Source organism: Mycteria americana, chromosome 5 (assembly GCF_035582795.1).
Source record: "Mycteria americana isolate JAX WOST 10 ecotype Jacksonville Zoo and Gardens chromosome 5, USCA_MyAme_1.0, whole genome shotgun sequence".
Taxonomy (NCBI): domain Eukaryota; kingdom Metazoa; phylum Chordata; class Aves; order Ciconiiformes; family Ciconiidae; genus Mycteria; species Mycteria americana.
The window spans coordinates 19,482,158-19,501,641 of record NC_134369.1 but is presented as its reverse complement, the minus strand read 5'-3'; the positions used below and the strand labels follow the sequence as shown (position 1 = coordinate 19,501,641).

The 19,484-nt window shown below is 37.8% G+C and overlaps 1 protein-coding gene across 1 annotated transcript in view; it reads left to right on the top strand.

Moving 5' to 3' along the window:
• Positions 1 to 491: 491 nt before the first annotated feature.
• Positions 492 to 19,484, top strand: part of LOC142409857 (uncharacterized) — a 40,227-nt gene continuing 21,234 nt past the window's right edge. The window contains 23 exon segments of the mRNA XM_075501613.1: positions 492 to 516; positions 1,986 to 2,054; positions 3,005 to 3,070; positions 3,467 to 3,728; positions 4,137 to 4,251; positions 4,894 to 4,984; positions 5,810 to 5,919; positions 6,130 to 6,346; positions 7,297 to 7,422; positions 7,896 to 8,013; positions 8,824 to 8,962; positions 10,006 to 10,116; positions 10,693 to 10,762; positions 11,595 to 11,732; positions 11,817 to 11,981; positions 12,464 to 12,558; positions 13,366 to 13,492; positions 14,248 to 14,503; positions 16,639 to 16,691; positions 17,084 to 17,184; positions 18,045 to 18,196; positions 18,627 to 18,765; positions 18,853 to 18,966. Coding sequence (XP_075357728.1) covers positions 492 to 516; positions 1,986 to 2,054; positions 3,005 to 3,070; positions 3,467 to 3,728; positions 4,137 to 4,251; positions 4,894 to 4,984; positions 5,810 to 5,919; positions 6,130 to 6,346; positions 7,297 to 7,422; positions 7,896 to 8,013; positions 8,824 to 8,962; positions 10,006 to 10,116; positions 10,693 to 10,762; positions 11,595 to 11,732; positions 11,817 to 11,981; positions 12,464 to 12,558; positions 13,366 to 13,492; positions 14,248 to 14,503; positions 16,639 to 16,691; positions 17,084 to 17,184; positions 18,045 to 18,196; positions 18,627 to 18,765; positions 18,853 to 18,966 — 2,859 coding nt within the window.

Below are 19,484 nucleotides of genomic sequence, written 5' to 3'. Positions count from 1 at the left end.
TTAAACTCTGTCCTAAGTTACTTCTTTGTACATCACTAGTGGTCATGCATAAAGTTAAATGAGAAAAGAATTAAAAGCTTAGGTCTGAAAGAAACTGCAGTCACTGCAGCAACTTCTAGATATGGTGAGGCTGCCCAGAACTCTCTCCTCCAAAGCCAGCAGTCTCTTGGGAACTTCTTTGGGAGTGGGGGCTTGAATCCCTTCGGACAAGCATCCTTCAGCTCTGGGATCAAGTACTCAATCTGCTTACATGGTGGGCACAGCCCGAAGTTACATTAGAAAAATAGTTTAAAAAAAAAGGTGCTCCTGATCTGGTTATTTTTAAGGCAAAGGTAGTTGTCCAGCTTTCATAGAAGTATCTGGGCTGAGGTTCGTAAGTGGAGGAAATGGTCAGCAAGGAATGTAAGCACCAAAGGGGACTGGGGTTTATGGCACACCCCTGACTTCAGCATTTCCCTCTCTTCCACCAGTGTGGCTACCTCTTCGGTGAGATGAGTGTTATGGATCCAGTTCTGAGTCAGTGAACTCTTCCCACCTATTGTATAAGGAAAAAGGGTGCTTAACATAGGACTAAATTACATAGACAGTTCCTCTTTGAGAAATTCTCTAGACACCTGGAGTGCTCATTCACATCATCCTGATCAGGATTCAGATATTAGTCATTTAATCACCTAAATCCTTTGAGGATTTAGACTTGGCAGGTTATAAGTACATGTTAGTCAACATATTCCAAGCACAGTTATCACATGCTGACAGGATTCAGCCCTTCACAAAATAAAGTTGTAGCCATTTTTCTTTTACAGGAAAAGCCTGCCATATTTACTTATAAAAGACAAGCATTTAGACCACCAACCTAGGAGCTCAGGGTCAGTCTTTTTCTAGGTATGAAAGCATTCATGTCAGTATTTGTCATTTCTCAAAAGTCTTTGCCAATACCTCCTCTGGTATGGTATTGCTGGGCCATGCATGGAAAAGAATTATGGAACTTATGGAGTCATGATAGAGAGAAGGAGAACTCATCTGGAAGACAGTTCATGTAGTTGATCCAGTAACCATTCAACTGGAGGTACAAAAATAATCCTTGAAGCAAGGTGCAAGAACAGGACAGTTTTGATGTAGCTGAGTGCCCTAATCATGTGGTCACATGATCATGGCCTATTTTTTCCTCCTTTGTCACTGTCACACTGTCTTTGGCACCATGTCTCTACTTCAGGTGGGGTAGCAAGAACCCTTGGTCAAATACCGTTACAGTATGATGGTTAAAGTTTTCTGCAGAAAAGATGTGAGTTTGAACCATCTCAGATTGAGAAGAGGGGTAGAACAGGAAACCTGGTTCTGTTGGTTACTTCTCCTGGGTTACTGCTCAGGCTATGGGCCCTTGTATTATCACGCAGAGGTATCTTCTTGCATCCAGCTGTAAAGCAAATCTAGAACCCTGACTGAGGCTTTAGATTTGCTCTGGAAGAAAAGGCCCAATATTTAGGCACTAAAGAAACTGGCATATAAATATCTGCAGCCATTGCTGGATCAAGCCCTAAGTCTCTTGTTTCTTTTAACCACTTCTGTGCCTTTTCTTATTATTACCTAGCTACTACACAGTAATTGTAATAAATTACTCTCTTATATTTTGTGAATTCTTCCTGTAATTGTTTCACATATTAGTGAGATTTAGTACAGCAGTGAAATAAGGGCTGTGATCCAGTCATTAGAATCCCTTGTAGTGAGTTTTAAGGGAAACAAAGAAAGCAGATATATGAAATGTTACTTGGATTTCAATCTCTGTGTATTTGTAGTAGAAAGTCTCTTTCTATAATTACATTTTACCTTTTCTGGGGGCCTGTTTCATTTTTTCTGACGTGATAAAGGACTTTCCCCTTTGTCTTACAGAAATGTATCTGGGTCCTTTGACGCTATCTAAATGCTTTAGCTTAAAAGTTCAGATACAGGATGTTGTACTTAGTATGCTTTTTAAAATTTCTTCACAGGAGCCCAGATTGAAATCCAACAAGAAACAGGAAGCAAATACGCTGAGGCTGTTCAGCAGAAACAAAACAGTACGTTTGTTTATACTGTGTATTTGTATTTTTATTTATTTGCTACATCTCTACTAAATAATAAAAATACCTAAAAAAACCTCCTTAGCATATTGCCGGTAATGTCAAATAAAGATAAATGTGTATTAACAAGCCTCTCTATATATAAGAATTGTAATATCTTTATTGGATACCAATTACTAAACGCACACAGTATGGTTATATTTGTATAATAATAGGTAACTAAGAAAACACATGTGTGTTTGTAGAGGCTATATGCATATGTGCATGAATATGTATATATAAAATCAAAGTGGAATATACGTGCAGGATGTTTGATTCCTTATAAACAAGGAAATGAGACCACTTTGGCAAGCTGTAAAGTCAGTGGCTGATGTTGGGAAATCAAGATGGCAACCCAACTTCATTGATTTTTAGCATGTAATGATTTGTGATCATCCTGTACAACGAATTTGTGGTCATTTCTAAGGGTTTCAGCCCCTTAACAGAAAAATATTAAACAGAGAGCAAAAGGGATAATTAAAGTTTTTATTCCCTCCTTAGAAAGAGGAGGTGTAATGAGAAGGCAACTATGCTTTTGTACCAGTAACAGGCTAATTTAGTACAGCTTAACCCTTTGTATTGTTCAGTGTGTCCGAAGCACTCTGATATGCAGAGCTGTGAATTTCTGCCTCTCCTAACACAAAACAGAGTTTCATAAAAGGGTCAAAACTAAAAGGTAGATAATGCAGATAATCACAGTTGAAAGCAACTTCTTATGATTTAACTATCCCGATTTTGAATTTTAGTATGCACTGTAACCTGATCCATGGCCTGTGTGAAACAAAGCAGGCTTAACATTGTTTCATTGGATCTGGCATATTAACTTTCTAGTCCTTTCTAGGTCAATTTTAGGTGCAAATTTTGGTATTGTTATACTAGTTTTTGCTTTCTTTCTTACTTTTTTCTAGCTTCTGCTACAGTTTCATCTAAGGTCAACATCATCCAGCCAATGCTGACAAATCCAGTAATAACATGTAAGTAAAGGAAATGAAATGTATTAAATAAGTTTTCAATTTTAGGGGATGTAGACAGAGGAATCTAATACAAACAGGGAAAGACACTGATAAAGGAAGTCATGGATTATTAAGAGGAGAAAGAGGGTGGTTAAGAAACATAATATTAAACTATTATCTTAGCTGAAATGTGAACAACTAATAAAGCCCTAGCTGAACATAACTATAACCATTTATAGGGGTACATAAGATGAGTAACAGATATGAGTGAAGAATGAATACATAGTTTTATAATGGATAGATGGACAGAAAATAACAAATGAAGGTAGGCAGGTGAAAATTATTCAATGACAAAATGAAGCCATGTTGAGGCTGGGAATTTTAAGTCATTTTTTTATAGCTAGTTTTAATTTACAGCTTCCAATCCTGCTCACAATGGCCGCGTATGCAGCACATGGGGCAACTTCCACTTCAAGACCTTTGATGGAGATATATTCTCCTTCCCTGGGCTCTGTAATTATGTTTTTGCATCCCATTGCAACGCTCCCTATGAGGATTTCAACATCCAGATTAGGCGCATAGTGGTGGAAAATGCTCCAACAATCAACCGTATCACCATGAAACTTGAAGGTGTAGCTGCTGAACTAACAAAGGATGTTGTCATGATCAACAGCAACAGGTAAGCTTATTCATAACACTTGTTTGGTAACCACAGACCATTTTTTCAAACTGGCCAAGTACTTTGGTATATTTGGGGGGAAAAAATTATGTGTTCTTCAATAAATCTGACAATTTTACCAACATAAATAATGAATAAGTTGCTATTAATTCCTTTCACAGTAAATCAATCCTTCCCTTAAAGATTACCTCAAAAATAAAATTTGAATGAAAAATCCTGAGAGGTTGGATCCAAATTCATATCCATATTTGATGACGTTGGACCATCTTATTTTTTAATCACTTTTCTTTCCGCACAACTGCATTATTTTAGAATCCCTACAGATGTTGGATACCACAAGCCATTTTTTTTCTCTTTATCAAACATCTGGATCAGAAAATACCTGGCATTCTTTCTGCCTTTTCCCAGAGTTCAACTGCCATACAGCCAATCTGGAATTATGATAGAGAAAAGCAGCATTTATGTGAAAGTTGCCAGCAAAATGGGTATTGTATTAATGTGGAATGAAGATGACAGTATCCTGGTAAGAACTGCTCCTGGACCTATCTACACCTTCAGAGGCCAGTCCCTATCTGTTTAGGGGGTTACTATTGCCTTCCCATCTCATACTGTTGAGGAGTTCTTTCTTAATAAAGACAGGTTTGCATCCACGTAGTCCTGAAGAAAATTACATGGATTTATTTCCAGTGGATAGCAGATGTCTGCTTAAAATAGTGTGAAAAATCACTTTCATTGTATCATTAACATATTGGCATTGTTATAGGGCCTATTTACCCCTTCGAATATCATTTTCTAGCAGAATTTCACTCTCTTAGGACTTCATTTTTGCTGTGGATTTGGTTTTCTTTCTGAAGAATGAATAGAGAGAAAGAGGCTGAGAGCAATATAGATACTACAGTGAAAACTTAAGTCTGTATCAATAGCATCAATAGCTTGGACTCTGCATTGTAAATCAAATCCAAGTCAACTCTTCATTCTATCCCCAGGTTTTCATTAGATTGCTAAATAAAATTACACAGAACTGATGAAAAATACTTAGAAGCAGCAGGTGCTGCTGTGGTCTCAGTGGTCTTGAATATATTTTAGAATGTGTGCTTTTAGTGGTCTTGAATATATTTTAGAATGTTTATACTAACTTCTGTCAACTTACTGTCCATCATTTTAGCTGGAATTGAATGAGAAATATGCCAATCAGACCTGTGGACTTTGTGGGGACTTCAATGGCTTTCCAGTTTACAATGAGTTCTATTCAAACAGTAAGTTTTGGTTTCTGGAGTCTCCAACATGCTTTTTTGTATTCTTTTAACTCTAACATCATCAGCATTCCTCTTTCCTATGCTGTTAAATGATTTACCCAGAAGATATGATTCAATCTCTGTTGAAAAATATGTGGTACAGAGATCAGATAATGTGATTTAATACTTTAAGTATAAATATAATACTGGTGCTAACAACTGATTGCATGTTTCTTGTATGCCATGGTTTTATTAACCTAATCAGCTAACCCCATAAAAATGAGCCAGATTTTCACTAGTAACATATCTATAGACATATATTCAATAAAACAAAAGGCAATTGTATTGTCTAGTCAGTACATTTATTGTTTCAGTTCTGTCTTAAAATTGGTATATCCACATTTGCCTGCTGAATTGCATAATCTTTTTAAGATCTTATCTTCATCATTCTGTCTATTCCCAGCTTGAGCTTTTTCCTAAACCTTGTCTCCCAGCAGTCTCCATTGTTCAAATCCCTGTTTAGATTATTTTCTCTCTTCTCTGCATGGGATCAATATAATCTGAAAGCAGTTTGTTATTTTTCTGGTAAAAATCTTAGTTTGCATCTAGATGTAAAAGGTTGAAAATTGTTTTCTAATGTTTACTTTTTCTAGGGTGCTGTGCAAGGTAAATAGAGACAGTGATGTAGTGCTTTCTTTGGAAGGGATGATGATCAAATTTAAAGACTTAAGGGAACCAGCTGCCTTTGCCAGTCTTGAGCAGAATTCTTGAGAGGAGAAAAAGATAACAGGGGCAGTTGCATTGAACAAAAAACCCAACCTTCATTATTAAACTTCTTTTGTACAGATATTAAGATGACAGCCTTGCAGTTTGGGAATATGCAGAAAATGGATGGGCCAACAGAACACTGTGAAGACACCACTTCTACCTTGCCAGATAATTGCACTGATAATTTTGTAAGGATCTTTTGACTATTCTTTAACTTTTCTTTGAAATTTATCTGTACCCTTCTACAGCTTCAGATGGGTCAACAGGAAAAGCCCTCAGGCAACAGCAACTTAAAGAGGGATATAAGATTCTATCAAAGAATAATTATACAAAGTAACAATACCAAAAAATTGCTTCTTTCTGTTTTCTGGAAGTTGTTTAATTTTTTTTCTCCCAAGGATGACATATGCCAGAAAACACTGACCAGCTCTGCATTTGCAGAGTGTAATGACCTAGTTGATGTTAAAGAGTACATTATGGCTTGCCAAGATGACTTGTGCCGCTCTGAAGAGTCTAAAAATGCCTCATGTATCTGTGACACCTTTGCTGAATACTCCCGGCAGTGTGCTCATGCTGGTGGGCATCCTTTGAACTGGAGAACCTCAAAACTGTGCCGTAAGTATCACTGGAGATAGCCTTACTTTATGCTCAGTAACTAACAAACAACAAGCTCTCAAATGGTGCTGAGGATGCATGAGAAATTACAGGTCATTCAAGATTCTATTCTCCAGAGGGTTCTGATTTACAAGTTCCAGCATGAAGATTTCAGCAAAAGAGCTAAGGGTTTTAATGCAAACTGGATTAAACACTATCAAACACTTACATGGATACTCTAATTGAGAGTCAAAGAGTTATTTAATTAACTGGGACAGTAAAGGAAGTAAATAAAGGAGAAAGAAGGAGAAAGAATGAGGTGTACTTGCTTGCTTGTATTCGTGTTTCTCTCCTGTTCTCATGGTGGCTACAGCATCTTTTCTTCTCAACTATTAACTGATTGGGTCTTCACAGGTGTTTGGCTGGTTAAGCACTTATTTATCTCCTCTTCCTTGGTAGTGAGGAGTTTGCACCACTGTAATCTTCATAGAGATTTACACTGATTTAAACACATACTAGATTATGGGGTGTAGCTGTCGATACTGTCACCAGCATTTGCTCCAAAACAAAACCCCAAGAGGTACTATTTGCCCTTCCAATGGTATCTGAAAAATGCAAATATACTAAAGCTTTAGGATCTTAAGTCTCACTAGCAATACAGGTGTTCATGAGAAGGGTGCCTTCAGTAGAAACACAGGCCTTGCTGACTTTGTGGGGTCATTACCTTGCTGTCCCCAGAAATCTAGTCATTGAGCCAGCTTAGCACCAGACAGTCATGGAAAGTACATCTCAGCTGTAAAGGATGGATCTAGGTGACTAAATTTGCAAATTTTGAGAGCTGGCAGTGGATCTGCAGTTTAGTGTGGTTTTACATCTAGCTGAGAAACTTAAATGAATATAAATATTCTCATATACAGTGAACTAGAAATACTTTTGACTGAAAAAAAATCTCTCCTCCTTTAAAATTTCAGCCAAGAAGTGTCCTTACAACATGCAGTACCAGGAGTGCAGTTCCCCCTGTGCTGACACATGCACCAATCCTGAACGATCTCAGTTTTGTGAAGAACACTGTATGGATGGTTGTTTCTGCCCCCCAGGCAAGTTCTTATGTACTCACATCTCTGATCTCAAAGAACAACAGCAGCTTATCTGTAGGATTTGGGCAGGTTCCATGGGGTTTAAGCCTCCTGTATTTGCATTTTTCACAGCTGCAAGTGACAAGCATTTGTCATGTCTCAGCTGAGAAAAGGTATCTGAATTAGTTGCCATTACATGTGCAATATTCAGAAAGCAGGAAAGCAGAACAGCAAGCAGATCAAGACCAGTCTCTCAACAAGCCACCTGTGCTACAATAAGTCCCTCTTTCAAAGCAGGTGGAATTTAAGAATACAAAGATTGAATCCTTCACTGTGCAAATTGGCATAGTCCTACTGTCCTCAGCATAGGTATGTCCATTCATGACAGCTGCAGATCTGTCTCTAAGATGATATTTAGGATTTGTAACAAACAAAAATGGTGTATAGGAAATGCTTCTTTAATTGATCAAGGTTTTGTCTTTTTTTTAATCTAGGGTCTGTATTTGATGACATCAACAATTCTGGCTGCATTCCCCTTCAGCAGTGCTCCTGCGTTCACAATGGCAACACCTACACTGCAGGAACTTCTTTTTCAGAGCAGTGCCGTTCCTGGTAACCTTTGTCATTTTTCTATTTCCTCTCATATATTTAATGAGTTTAATGGTTTATTATATGCAATTGCATCATTGGCAATTGATATGTGTATTTAACTGACTGCTACAGTTCCAAAATATCCCTAAAGAACATTCTTTGTTTTATTTAGCAACAGCCTTAACTAGCTTGGCACTCTAACTCAAGGTGATCAAAGGAAGGATTTACAATGTTTAGATTTCTCACCAGTCAATTAAAATTATTCCTCTTTGGTTTTTTGTTCAAACATTTGGAATTCTCTAAGGGGAATGAAGTTGCAGTCATTTATGTATTTGCAAATATTTATTTTCTCTGGAGAAAGCAAGGGATGACACAATACAACCTTGATTTCACAATTATTAATCCTGTACCTGCGCACTACCATATCACCTTAGAAAACAGATATGCTCTGCATCAGGAGTAGATGTGGGGTTATATTTCTGTTAGTTTCTGATACATTTGTATAACAAAACAGAAGAGATTTTAATTTGTCATTGTGCTTTATGTTAGCTGCAAAAACCAAGTAATTACTCATCCAATACCTGTTGCTGGAGAGTTCATCTGTTCAAAGAAGGAAAACAATTAAATAAGCAAAGTGAATGCATACCAGAGTCATTCCTTTTACACACATTCACAATGTTTTGGAAAGTCTTAAACCTAGATTTACTGTGTGTCAAACTACAGCTTGAAGGGAAAAACAGTAGCAAAATATCTGAACCTAATGTCACTGTAATTCCTTTTACACTGGACCACTGTTACTGATTTCAGCTAACTTTATTCTCTCTCTTCCAGTACCTGTAATGGAGGCCAGTGGAGTTGCCAAGACATGTCATGCCCAGGAACATGTTCAGTAGAAGGAGGTTCGCACATTTCCACATATGATAAAAAACACTACGATCACCATGGAGACTGCATTTACGTCCTTTCTAAGGTGGGAATCAGATATTACTAGGTCATAAAGCCTTATACATTTATAGAGAGAAAAGGTGATCTCAATCAACACTTTTGAAACTTACTTCTTTTGACATACAGACATTAAATTACCTCTCACTTAGCCAGATGTTTACTAGAACATATGCTGCCATTCAAATGACAATCAGCAGTTAACTATTAGGATGTCATGCAACAGTGTAGGGTATTTACTGGGGAAATTCCATTTTTGTGATATAGTAATTGCTGAAGAGCATTGCCTTTTTTAAGAACTTGCTTAGTCTACATTCTTCAGTGTGATTAATCCAGCTTTCTTACTGAGTTGCATAATTTTTGAATGCTACTGTATTATATGGTATTGGGCCAAATGACAAGTCTGAAAAATTACAGTAACAGTTCTGGAAAAAAAATTTGAATTTATAAAACTAATATTTTTATTTCATTTCTGGGAAGTTCAAATACAGAAAATCAGTTCAAGTCAACTGATATATTTCATTTAGGTTTTGAACATTTTTAAACAGATTTTAAAATAAGTCAAAAGAAATAGAAAAATTAAAAGTTATTTATAATAAAAATATTTAATTACAGCAATGTACAAATGAAATATTTTGATGTTTTAGGGGCTTTTTCTGTTTGTTCTTTTCTTTCCTTTTTCCCCATCTGCACAATTCAGTAAAAAAAAATAGCTGTATGTCACTGTTCTCATGAAAATTGTTTTATCCGAAATTTTTTGTCTAGCATTGATACCAGCTGCAGAAAGATGAGACATACAGTAGAACTGCATCAAACATTAGAAGTGGGCATGAATAAAAACTCCAAATATGGATATCATCAATAAAATCCAAAACCAGATTCTAATTCTTTCATTTTTCCTAACCTTTACAAAAGGCAAAACTGAAACTTAGGCCAAAGAAGGCCTAGGATTTGGGAGAGTCTGGATCTTCTCCAGAAACAGAAATATTTTTTCAGAGTTGAGAGAAAATTTTACAGGGAAAGCTTCTGTAATTAGCCTTTTATGAAATAACTGTTGGCATTTTTTTTCAGCACTGTAAAGATGAAACATTCACCATCTTGGTAGAACTACGCATATGTGGCCAAACAGACACGGAGACATGCTTAAAGACAGTGACCCTCAACATGAATAAAGGACAAACTGTAAGAATGCAAAATAAGCATGGGAAATTACTATTAAAAATATGCAGAGCAAAGAAGCTAAGCCTTAATCAGTCAGGGAATTGTATTTCTCTCTCAAATGGTCAGCATATGCGCTAAGTACATGTTATTTTTAATCAAGTGAATATAAATTGATTTTGTTATGAAAATCAGATCAGCCATAAATTTGGCTTTGTGGAAGTTCATTAAGAAAAAACATTGTACTCACAAAGCAGAAAAAAGCTATTTTCTCTGCCAATTAGATGAAAAAACATGAGCTTTTAGGTTAGAAACTACAAGTACAAGAGTAAGGGATGTAATTCATCACAAAGATGTGTTCAAAGAAACCAAGATGATGTAATTCTGTAAGGAGTTGAGAAAGTCTCTTTAAAAATAATTCTTTTATTGCAGGAAAAATTAGTAAAGTGTACAAAGTGGAAAGAGGGAGGAGATGAAATCACAAAACCCTACCCTTTTTATTTAATACCTTAATTAATATCACTGCAGTCATCACCATTATTAGTCTTTGGACTATAGTTATCCTTCACACAGTTGCCTCTTGTTCCTCTTCCTTATCAGCTCATCGAGGTTAAACCTGACGGTGGTGTGTTTGTGAACTCGATCTACACCCAGCTGCCCATCTCAGCAGGTATTTTTTTCTCTAACAGTCTGTAAGCAATAAGCTCAGAACTTCAACTCCACACCTGCTTGTTTTCTTAAACTATGGAAGATAAAAGGACTGGGAGTTGTTCAGAACCTGCATGTTCACACCTCAATTCTCTTTGGGATATTTCCTGAATCCCACAAGTGCTTTTGAAGTAGGAGTGGGAAGTTTGGTGTCATAAAGAAATGGGAGATGGTACAAGCATAAGCAAGAGTTCAAACAGAAACAAACAGCATTTACACTCTTCTGATTTGATCACTGTAAGGTTTACTTCCTTCCCACTGCCCAAAATTGAACACAGAAGACATCTGTTTACCTCTTCTACCTCTTCTTTTTTTTTATTTTTTAACTTACCACCCCTGTGCTCATACTTCCTCAAACAGAAATTTGATTTTTGCTCTCTGTCTCAATAACTAATGATTCTATGTGATATCTCTGACCTCCAGATCTGCTTAGTTTTCCTCTCCAGCAGAGTGAGGGCTCCAATGTATGCTGTACAAGCTTAGAAACAAAAACAGAAGTATTCTTTCTAATGCTCAGTGCCATACAGTTTTTCCTTCTTATTCTCTTGGAAGGAGTAATCTCCAACCACTTAATGTTGAGACAGCAAATAAAGTTAACAACTTGGTAGCTACAAGCAAATTCTGAACTGTAAATTTTTATTTATATTTCTGATTAATTTTTATAAAGATTGGCTTTATTTCACCTCAGAATTTGCCACAACTGCAATAGAAATTCAAGAAGAATAGTATAATGATGCACTGTTTCCAGCATTTGACCTCATTCAGAAAGTGATCATTCTGTTTTTCATCTGTAGCTAATGTCACTGTGTTCAGACCTTCGTCATTCTTCATCATCATGCAGACAAACTTTGGAGTCCACCTTGAAATCCAAATCACACCCATCATGCAAGTGTTTGTGCGACTGGATCCTATTTTGAAAGACCAGACCTGTGGTAAGTGAATGAAATATAAGAAAATCTTGCTTAATATCTTTTGTCTAGTATGAGCAGTATAAACTTTTCACTGCTTTTCAACAGGTCTCTGTGGAAATTTCAATAATATCCAAACTGATGACTTCAAGGTCATAAGTGGAATAATTGAAGGAACAGCAACAGCATTTGCTAATACATGGAGAACTCAGGGTTCATGCCGCAAGATCCAGAGCAGTTTTGAGAACCCTTGTGCACTCAGCATTGATAATGGTGCGTGCTTCTTATTTTTTTTCTAGTTTTTTTTTTTCTCATCCCTAAGGAAAACACATCCGTTGGAAAGCAAAGATAAGATAATAAGGACACATATACTTGGTAAAAACATACATCTGAAACCAGAAACAAATATTCAAAATGAAAGTACTAGGGATAAGTAACAAAGTAAAGGAAGAGTCACAGAAACATAACTGAAGGAAACAGTATGGTCATTGAAAAGAGAGAGGATGTCTAAGCTGACAACTTGGTGTCAGAGGAGTGGATTGCAGGAGTATCTTTGGAAATCTTTTATTCATCCCCTTCAGCAAGTCCTCTTCTTTAGTTTTAGAAACCTTAGGCCACAATCTGAGTGAAAAAAAGACAGGAAAAGGAAAGATTTTATGTAATTTCAGAACTGGCTTCATAGACCAAGGCAATGTGGTTTTGTGACTAATCAAATACAGAGTAATGTGCATTTGTATTGTTTGTTCTCTTCACAGAAAAATATGCTCAGCATTGGTGTGGACTACTAACTGACCGCAAAGGACCTTTTGCTGATTGTCACTATGCAGTGAATCCCTCTGTTTACCACACGGTACTTTGTTAGACTGTTTTTCCCTTTATAAACAATAGAAATAGGATCATTACAACTAGCTACCAGAAAAGGACTGTTCCAGATATGTCTCATCTTGCGCAATGACTGTATTTTCATTTCTGTACTGCAGCACTTCCTTTTTCAACGTGTGTTTCTGTTTGTGTTGTAACATTACCTTATTTCAATTGTCAGTCTTCACTTCAAGATCCTGACTTGCTTGCAAATGAAAAGGCAGCTATTTACTCCTGGATGGATATACACATATAGTAGGAAGTGTATGTAAAGGCACGTCAAATGCTTGTTTGAATATCAGTGAATTGTTGTCTCATCAGCCTCGTATCTCATTAATAACTATTTGGCACTTGGCACTTGGCCCATTAGCTAATTATCATCATTCTGCTATCAGTGTGTTGCCAATCTTTCTTCTCACTATGAATCTTCCAGGTATGGACACTGGTGAAATGATGTGTCTAGACTGCATACTGTGAATAGAGCTTTGTATGCTATTGTGCAGCATATTTGTAAACATGGTTCAGAGGAATATGAAGTTGTTAAATGTATAACAGACTTTAAGTCCGCTATTTCCCAATAATAACTGCAGACATCGACTGAATTTCCATTACTTTCATTCTCCCCTGCCAGGAAACTTAGACAAAGACTGGAAAGTGACAAAGCTATGTTAGTGTTGTCTACAAGCGAGCATATCTGAAGAAGGATTAGGGCATAGGACCAGAAAGATAACGTTCAGGTTTTTTCAGATTGACAATATTACCAGTGCTGACACTTTATTTTTCTCTGCATTCTTAGAACTGCATGTTTGACACATGTAACTGTGAAAATAGTGAGGACTGCCTGTGTGCAGCCCTGTCTTCCTATGTGAGAGCTTGTGCTGCAAAAGGAATCCAGCTGCACGGATGGAGGACTGATGTCTGCTGTAAGTACTCTTAACTATCCCCTTTCCTAAGAACACACATCAATAAAAACTGCTGATCAGAGATTATTTCATACTGATTTCTAGACAAATATGGTAAGTGTTGAGGAAGGGATTTTGTTACATGCACTCCTGGAAGTAATTCTCTTAAGCTGTTCCCTTAGAATCAATCCATTGCTAGCACGAGTGAATATGAATAGATGGGAGACATAGCTTGCTTAAGAAAGAGACCGGTGTTATGGAATTGCCTTCACCTGTTTCTGTGCAACTTTTAATTTCACTACAGCTTTATGTATCACAACTTATTGTAGAGAAAATGTGACATATTAGAATAACAGTGCTAGTAATACTAACAAGAACCCTTGCAAATGAAAGGTCTCTGAAACTGCATGCTGCGTTTCACTGATTCAGTAGGTCTGTTTTCAGCATACCAGGAGACATTCAGGGAGACATCTTGTCTTGTACTTCAAAAGGTTTAAAAATCTCGGCAATGAATGGCAGCACCAAATGGAGGTTTCTTTCCAAAATATCATTTGAAAAGATGTTTTCTTCCTTGCATACATCACTTATTCCACGTGTACAGTAGCTTTTCAGGTCTAACTCAGGAAGTATTCAGAAATACATTTACATGAAAGATGCAACACAGGCAGAGGTGTATAGTATTGTTTACATGTTATTTCTACTGCCTATGGTTTCTTTTTTACCACCAGAAATTACCACCTGGGATTAACAAACCTATTCTATTTTCCTCTCTCAAGCAAAATACACCACCTCATGTCCCAAATCCCTAAGCTACAGCTATACCATCTCTTCCTGTCAACCCACTTGTCGCTCTCTGAGTGAGCCTGATGTCACATGCAACATTAAGTTTGTCCCAGTTGATGGCTGCACCTGCATAAATGGAACCTACATGGATGAAAGTGGTAAATGTGTGCCTGCTAATGAATGCCCCTGCTACTACAGAGGATCTCCCATACCATTTGGAGAAGTTGTCCATGAAAATGGGCTTGTATGGTAAGTGAATCTTTTGCAAAACACTCAAGCAATAGTATATGTATTTCTCACTAAAATCTGCTACATTTAAACTGGTCTCACACTGCCTTGCCTGAATTTCAATACAACAGTCTCTCATTTTTTTCAACTTTATTTTCAACTTTTAATAATGGTACATATTCCCCTGAGCTGGAAGACAGGGACAGGGAGAGAATGAAGCCCCCATAATCCAAGGGGAAAAGGTTAGTGACCTGCTACACCACTTAGATATACACAAGTCTATGGGGCCAGATGGGATCCACCCAAGGGTACTGAGGGAGCTGGCAGAAGTGCTCACCAAGCCGCTTTCAATCATTTGTCAGCAGTCCTGGCTAACCAGGGAGGTCCCAGTTGACTGGAGGTTAGCAAATGTGATGCCCCTCTACAAGAAGGGCCAGAAGGAGGATACAGGGAACTACAGGCCTGTCAGTCTGACCTCGGTCCTGGGAAGGTTATGAAGCAGATCATCCTGACTGCCATCACACGGCACAAACAGGACAACCAGGTGATCAGGCCCAGTCAGCATGCATTTATGAAAGGCAGGTCCTGCTTGACTAACCTGATCTCCTTCTATGACAAGGTGACCTGCTTAGTGGATGAGGGAAAGGCTGTGGATGTTGTTTACCTGGACTTTAGTAAAGCCTTTGACACTGTTCCCCACAGCATTCTCCTGGAGAAACTGGCTGCTCATGGCTTGGATGGACGTACTCTTTGCTGGGTAAAAAACTGGCCGGATGGCCGGGCCCAAAGGGTTGTACTGAATGGAGTTAAATCCAGTTGGTGGCCGGTCACAAGTGGTGTTCCCCAGGGCTCAGTATTAGGGCCAGTTCTGTTTAATATCTTTATCAATGATCTGGATGAGGGGATCAAGTGCACCCTCAGTAAGTCTGCAGATGACACCAAATTGGGTGAGAGTGTTGGTCTGCTGGATGGTAGAAAGGCTTTGCAGATGGATCTGGACAGGCTGGATCAATGGGCTGAGGCCAGCTGTGTGAGGTTCAGCAAGGCTAAATACTTGGTCCTGCACTTGGGTCACAACAAGCCCATGCAACACTACAGGCTTGGAGAAGAGTGGCTGGAAAGCTGCCTGGTGGAAAAGGACCTTGGGGTGTTGATTGACAGCTGGCTGAATATGAGCTGGCAGTGTGCCCGGGTGGCCAAGAAGGCCAATAGCATCCTGGCTTGTATTGGAAATAGCATGGCCATCAGGACTAGGGAAATGATTGTCCCTCTGTACTCGGCACTGGTAAGGCCACACCTCGAATACTGTGTTCAGTTTTGGGCCCCTCAGTACAAGAGAGTCATTGAGGTGCTGAGGCGTGTCCAAAGAAGGGCAATGAAGCTGGTGGAGGGTCTGGAGAACAAGTCCTATGAGGAGCAGCTGAGGGAACTGGGGTTGTTTAGTCTGGAGAAAAGGAGGCTGAGGAGACGCCTTATTACTGTCTACAACCACCTGAAAGGAGGTTGTAGCAAGGTGGGTGTCAGTCTCTTTTCCCAAGTAACAAGTGATAGGACAAGAGGAAACAACCTCAAGTTGCACCAGGGGAGGTTTAGATTGGATATTAGGAAAAATTTCTTCACCGAAAGGGTTATCAAGCATTGGAGCAGGCTGCCCAGGGAAGTGGCTGAGTCACCACCCCTGGAGGTATTTAAAAGCTGTGTAGATGTGGCATTTAGGGGCATGGTTTAGTGGTGTACTTGGCAGTGTTAGATTTATGGTTGGACTCAATGATCTCAAGAGTCTTTTCTGACCTAAATGATTCTGTGATGCTTCCAGATTGATAGAGCAATTGTATTTAGGTGCATTTTCTATTTAATTCCATGATTTTTCAAGCATAAAATTATGACAACACCAGCAAGAAGAGATCTTATGAGAAAGTAAGTAACAAGCAGACACATATACTCATTTCAACCTATCATTTTTCCTGTTAAGCAATAATGGATATCATATGAAAACAGCACTGGTAGTGGTATTGAGGGAAATTCTTTCCTGAGACTGCAAAACAGCATTCTGGAATTCCTTCAAAAATTCTGAAACTTGACAAGAGAGAAGTAGCTCTCAGTCTCAATACATGGTTTGAGAAGAAAAAAAATACATTTTTCTCTCTCTCTTACAGCACTTGCATCCAGGGAAGACTGAATTGCATTGGAGCACCCAATCCAGCTCCAGGTAAAAAAAAAAATCTTCCACTTATCTTTTTCTCTGTGCCAGGTTTTGGACAGAAATAGTTGATAGAATGTTTTTTTCTTAATGGATTTTTAAATAATGGAAGTATTTCTCATTTAGTTGTAGTGCAACAGTTACCATAAAAGGCAGGAGTGAACCTAGATTAATGATAAGACTTCTTTTTAATAAATACTTTTTTTCTGAAATACTGGGAGGTTTTTTTCTGGGAATTCAGTGCTCTGAAGTGAATCTATTTAGCAGATTGAATAGGGACAGCAATCCCTACTAACTGAAATACACAATTTCCAAAGAATTTCTAGATGGTTTTAATGGCTACAGCTGTGGGATAAACCCTGTGCCATTTCCTACTGCTCTCACTTCTTTCCTTCCTCTAGTCTGTGAATCTCCCATGGTTTACTTCGACTGTAGAAACATCACTGCAGGAACTACTGGAGCAGAATGTCAAAAAAGTTGCCAGACTCTGGATATGCAGTGTGTAAGTATGTCATGACTGCATGAAATGGTGCTTCCAGGTTTTGTCTGTGCTCTTGGTACTAAAGTAATTGATCTATCTGATCTACTCCTAATCTGCAACACAGATACTTTGTTCTTGTAGCAAAAGCCCAAAACCACGTTATGAAGCATTACCAATGGGACCCTTAGACCAAAATATAATAAAGTAACAACCAATTTAATTCACAAGATTAGTGTCTACTTTTCTTCAGCTACTGCAGGTAACAGTAATGAGTAGTGAAAATATCTAGGGCTCTGCCACACATTTTACTTCTTTAGGGGAAAATTACTGGCTATAAACTGGCTAGGAAAAATAATTCTTTCTCATACCATGACACAATTGTGAACTTCTTGCACATCTAATTATATTACTCCACGTAGGTGCATGGTAGCCACATGCTATTGCACGAATAAGTACCATATGAGATAAATAGATTTCAATGTAACTCAACCAAACTGAAAAAAATATTACTTATTTTCTTTTTAAAGCTCCATTCAATCACAGACTACAAATCACCCACTACAAAGTGCAAGGCTTCTTCAGCTAACACAGAGCAAGACTTAAGATTAATGTACTTCAAATTTCACAGACTCCAGCAGAGCAATCAGGATTGGCATACATAAAACATTTATCTTTAACAAACACATTTATATTCTATTAAACCAATGGCTAATAACTTTCTTTTTGTTGTCCTATACTGCACTATAAGTACTTTGTAGTCCTCTCCCTTTTAAGGTAGGCAGCAATAAGACCATATGAAGACATTTTATGAGAATTTAATCTTCCTTTCTCTATTGTGATTATTTCATTCTGAAATTATATCTTCCTCTTGACTTTTCCAGTATAGCACGCAATGTATATCTGGCTGCATCTGCCCAGCTGGGCTTGTGTTAGATGGGAATGGTGGTTGTATTCCTCAAGAGGAATGTCCATGTATTCACAATGAAGCCATGTATCAGCCTGGGGAAAAGATCAACGTTGACTGTAACACCTGGTAAATATTTCCTCGGAAGTAGCATTCCTGGTTCCATCATTTGCCTTCCCAAAGACCTTAAATAGTACAGCAGTGAGGAAAGATTTGGACTGCACATTTCATCAATTGATGGATCTTTTAGTTTTGGATTAAACAGTATGAGCAGGTTTCCTTCTGATGTAGGCAGATGGCAAAGCACAGAATGGAAGGAAATCTTTGGGATTACAGTGTTCATTAAGTATTATCCTATTTTGCAGTTAATGCATTCAGAGTAGCAGAACAGGACTTTGCTTTAATTCTTTACATGAAAAATGTAAAAGACTATTTTAACCCCAGAATCAATATAACATTTACCAGGGATGAGTTACCAAACAAATTTTGAGTTGTTGGGATATGTCTACACAAAACGGTGAGTTGTTTTATTATTAAAATGTTTTATTCTCATTCCTAGTGTATGCAAGAATAGGAAGTGGGAATGCACCAAAGATCAATGTCTGGGCACTTGTGCTGTTTATGGAGATGGTCATTATAATACCTTTGATGACAAAAGGTTCAGCTTCAATGGAAACTGTGAATACACACTAGTCCAGGTACTGATAATTAGCAATAGTAAATGAGACATAACCTTGACTGTGTCTACAAAAATAATATATTTTTAAATGTTATTCTTTACCCAGGACCACTGTGGGAAGAGTGGCACAGCCAATGGGACCTTCAGGGTTATCACTGAAAATATTCCCTGTGGCAACACTGGGACAACTTGCTCAAAATCTATCAAAGTTTTCTTAGAGGTGAGAAGGTTTTGCATATAGACCAGTTTTGTTCTGTATCTGTCTAGGGCTTAGGAGAAGCCTAGATATCCATTGCTTGAAGGAAGTTGGAAAAATATTTTTAAAAGCAAATAATCTTGTAAATTAGGCTTAAATCAGATTCAAGTGAAGGATTTGGTAGAGCTTCCCAGCTTTCTATCTTTTCCTTTTCCCACCCTATCTTATACCACTCTTGGGCAAACTACAGATCTACAGGAAAATTGCCTTTAGCAGAAATTTAGCCTACCATGTCAGAATATTATTTTATTCTGTGCAATGTAGTTCCTCCATGACTACCAAAACACCCTTTTTTGACCTACACTATTTAAAATCCCTTTTTACCACAGTTCCAGGAACCCAAGATTTGAACTATGTAGTTTTGATTTATCACATTTGGATTATTTGTTTTCATTATATAAACTATTCACGGTACTCTTAAAAGCAGAAAAACATGTTTAAGAGCACAGCTGCAGCTATTGAGTCCATTTCTAATCACCTTT